This window comes from Ostrinia nubilalis (genome assembly GCF_963855985.1).
Source record: "Ostrinia nubilalis chromosome W unlocalized genomic scaffold, ilOstNubi1.1 SUPER_W_unloc_1, whole genome shotgun sequence".
NCBI classification, from domain to species: Eukaryota; Metazoa; Arthropoda; class Insecta; order Lepidoptera; family Crambidae; genus Ostrinia; species Ostrinia nubilalis.
In genome coordinates, this window is record NW_026973566.1 from 1170402 (window position 1) to 1173510 (window position 3109).

The 3109-nt window shown below is 42.1% G+C and overlaps 1 protein-coding gene across 1 annotated transcript; it reads left to right on the forward strand.

Moving 5' to 3' along the window:
* The first annotated feature begins 459 nt into the window (after window positions 1-459).
* On the forward strand, window positions 460-1882 carry LOC135087309 (uncharacterized). The gene is made up of 2 exons (XM_063982107.1): window positions 460-1671; window positions 1775-1882. The coding sequence occupies exons 1-2, from the start codon at window positions 460-462 to the stop codon at window positions 1880-1882; spliced, it is 1320 nt and encodes a 439-aa protein (XP_063838177.1).
* Window positions 1883-3109: the final 1227 nt, after the last annotated feature.

Consider the following 3109-nt stretch of genomic DNA (forward strand, 5'->3'; position numbering starts at 1 on the left):
TGTAGTTAGCAATTTGGGTGGGGGAAATTATAACATCATAACATAACATAACATCAGGCAGCGTATATTCAACTCAACTCCGCTAGCCTTATCGAAAACATTTATCAGTTCTGTTGTCCTCAAATATCAAATTTATTAATACCTTCTACACCAACACCTATCCTATCCTATCATCAAGCAACGACAACTACAATTATCAAGTAACATCGACTACCATCAACTACCATCATCATCGATAACCAAAGGGACTGCAACCTGGACACCAAGCAGCCAGGACACTGCACCCTGGACAACAAGCAGCCAGGAGACTGCAGCCTGGACAATGTTATCAAGGACCTTCTGACAAGAACCAGTTCCTTACCCAAAGCTATCAAGATATTGGGGTGGGTCCTGAGATTCATCAGAAGAAACAAGAAACAAGATTATTTATCATGTGAGGAGTTACGCCAATCAAGAGAAATGATAGTGAAAGAAGTACAAAAGGAGGAGTTTATAGAGGAAATAAACTGCTTAAAAGCAAACAAGACGATTAACTGCAAAAGTAAGTTAATAGCATTCAACCCTATATTAGATCAAAATGGCGTCTTACGAGTCGGCGGCCGGCTGAGACATGCCAATATCGACCAAGAAACAAAACATCCCGCTATCATCCCTAGTAACACAAGATTAGCAGATCTACTAATTGATGAAGCACACGAGCTCACGTATCACGGCGGGCCACGCCTAACTACATCAATCCTGAGGCGTAAATATTGGCTCATCGGTGGTATTAGAGCAACGAAAAAACGTCTACGTCTTTGTATAAAATGTAGAAAACATAATCCTGATCAACAAAACCAATTAATGGGCGACCTGCCGCCAGCCAGGTCTAACCCGTCGCGCCCCTTTCTTCACACAGGGGTGGACTACACCGGTCATGTCATGATTAAAGCCAACAAGGGCCGTGGCATCAAAACCACAAAGGGCTACGTAGCTGTGTTTATATGCATGGCTACTAAGGCTGTACATCTGGAGTTAGTTTCGGATCTAACAGCGTCAGCCTTTCCGTCAGCACTGCGTCGAATGGCCGCAAGAAGAGGTGTGCCCGCTCACATCTATAGCGATCAAGGCCGTAACTTCATAGGAGCCAACAAGATCCTCCAACAAGAATATGATGCATTGCGTGATATCATCAACCAAGATTTTCTATCAGAGGTGACTAGCATGGGCATTGAGTGGCATTTTAACGCTCCTTCGTGGCCGTCAGCAGGTGGGCTGTGGGAGGCTGCCGTTAAAAGCCTAAAATACCATCTCAAGCGCGTCATTGGTGAACAAATGCTCACATTCGAAGAGTACAGCACCATCCTAACTCAACTAGAGGGCTGTTTGAACTCTAGACCGCTATGCTCTTTAACAGAAGACCCCAACGACATAGATGCCATCACACCGGCTCACTTCCTAGCAAGTAGTCCCACACTAACCATATACAACACAGAAACTGATTTGAGAACCAGATGGCATCTAACCCAAAGCATATACAAGGATATTTGGGATCGTTGGTCTAGTGAGTACCTTACTCTACTAGCAGCGAGAAGCAAGTGGAGGAAGCCACAACGTAATATCAAGGAAAACGACGTTGTAGTGATCAGAGACGACAATCTTCCTCCCGGGAAATGGCCCTTGGGACGGGTTGTACAGCTTCACCCAGGGAGCGATGGATATGTCAGAGTCGTTACACTCAAAACAAAAAATGGACTCCTACAGCGACCAATTGTAAAACTGTCTGTACTACCAGTCCATGATCAAGAAAATGAACAACAATCAAGCAATCAAGTCCCAAGTAAACATGAAAATCATTCAAAAACAAGTTCATCACACTCCAACAAGAAAACATACAGCTTAATGTCCTTAGCCACAGCTGTATTATTAATTTTCATGACAATAATATGTCCAGCACAAAGTTCGTATAACGTAACCCCGCTACTGAATAATAGTCTTTATTTCGATAGCATTACGACGTTACATTCCCTCTAATATGGTCGAGTGAAGCGATGGCTGGTTCACTCGTCATGTCTGTGAACAGGCGCTGCTTTCGGGGACTGGTCAATCCAAGTTATTCAAATTTATGTATGCGAGTCATTTCTACTAGTATCTTAATATGTAAGTCTAGATATTAGCACGTCACTACCTTGTTTAATATACCACGCAATCTTGTATACCCATTCTTATAAGATACACCATACAAGAATGCATGGTAAATTCAGTGAACTGCTCCTGAATCGAATGTACCTACTACTACTATTTCTATTTATTTATATTAACCGGCAGACAGTGGTGACTGAGTTTGTTGCGGCGCTTCTTCTCAGCACTTGCCAAATGTTGGTCTCGAAGCGCTGGTAGGGTAAAAAGATTATGAGACATGTAGAGGCTCCTTAAGAGCAAAATGACGATTTGTAAGAACTATTTATTAGTCCAAACAAATAAAGAAATTTTGACTTTTTGACTTTTGACTTTTGACTTTTGAACATGCATTTAATTCGAGACGACTGGCGCTTAGTAGTCTACTACGATACTACTCCCTATCAAGACGGTAACACGACACTGAGTAAATACATTCAGTATCTCGACCACTTGTGTTCGGAGATAAAAGAACAATCGCATTGCCGCGAGATAGTGTTACAAGTGCAGCACGAGTTCGCGGAACTGCAATATTACAATAACATTTTAATGCAACAGAAACCCGATACGCGCACGCGCCGCCGTCGCGGCCTTATAGACGGTATCGGCTATGTAGCTAACAGTCTTTTTGGAGTCTTAGATGAACGCTTCGCAGAAAAGTACTTACAAGATATCAAGCTCATCAAAGATAACCAGAAGCATCTAGCATCCTTGTGGAAAAATCAAACCTCGGTCGTAGAGGCTGAATTCAACCTTTTAAAACGCACAGAAAGCATTATGGATAAACACCACAAAATAATCAATAAAAGGATTAATCAAATTGAAAATGCAGTACGTGAAGTAAACATTGCTGTTCATAACATATCACTAACAACAGAATTTCTTAGCACTGCCCTGATGGCAAACAATCTACTAAGCAGCCTTAAAAATATCCAGCAGACATTATTGGATA

What these genes read in the sequence shown, in the direction of transcription:
- LOC135087309 (XM_063982107.1), top strand. Translation starts at nt 460, where the DNA reads ATGATAGTGAAAGAAGTACAAAAGGAGGAGTTTATAGAGGAAATAAAC. An exon ending in AATGGCCCTTGGGACGGGTT is followed by an intron (nt 1,672 to 1,774) that starts GTACAGCTTCAC and finishes CTGTACTACCAG; the next exon opens with TCCATGATCAAGAAAATGAA.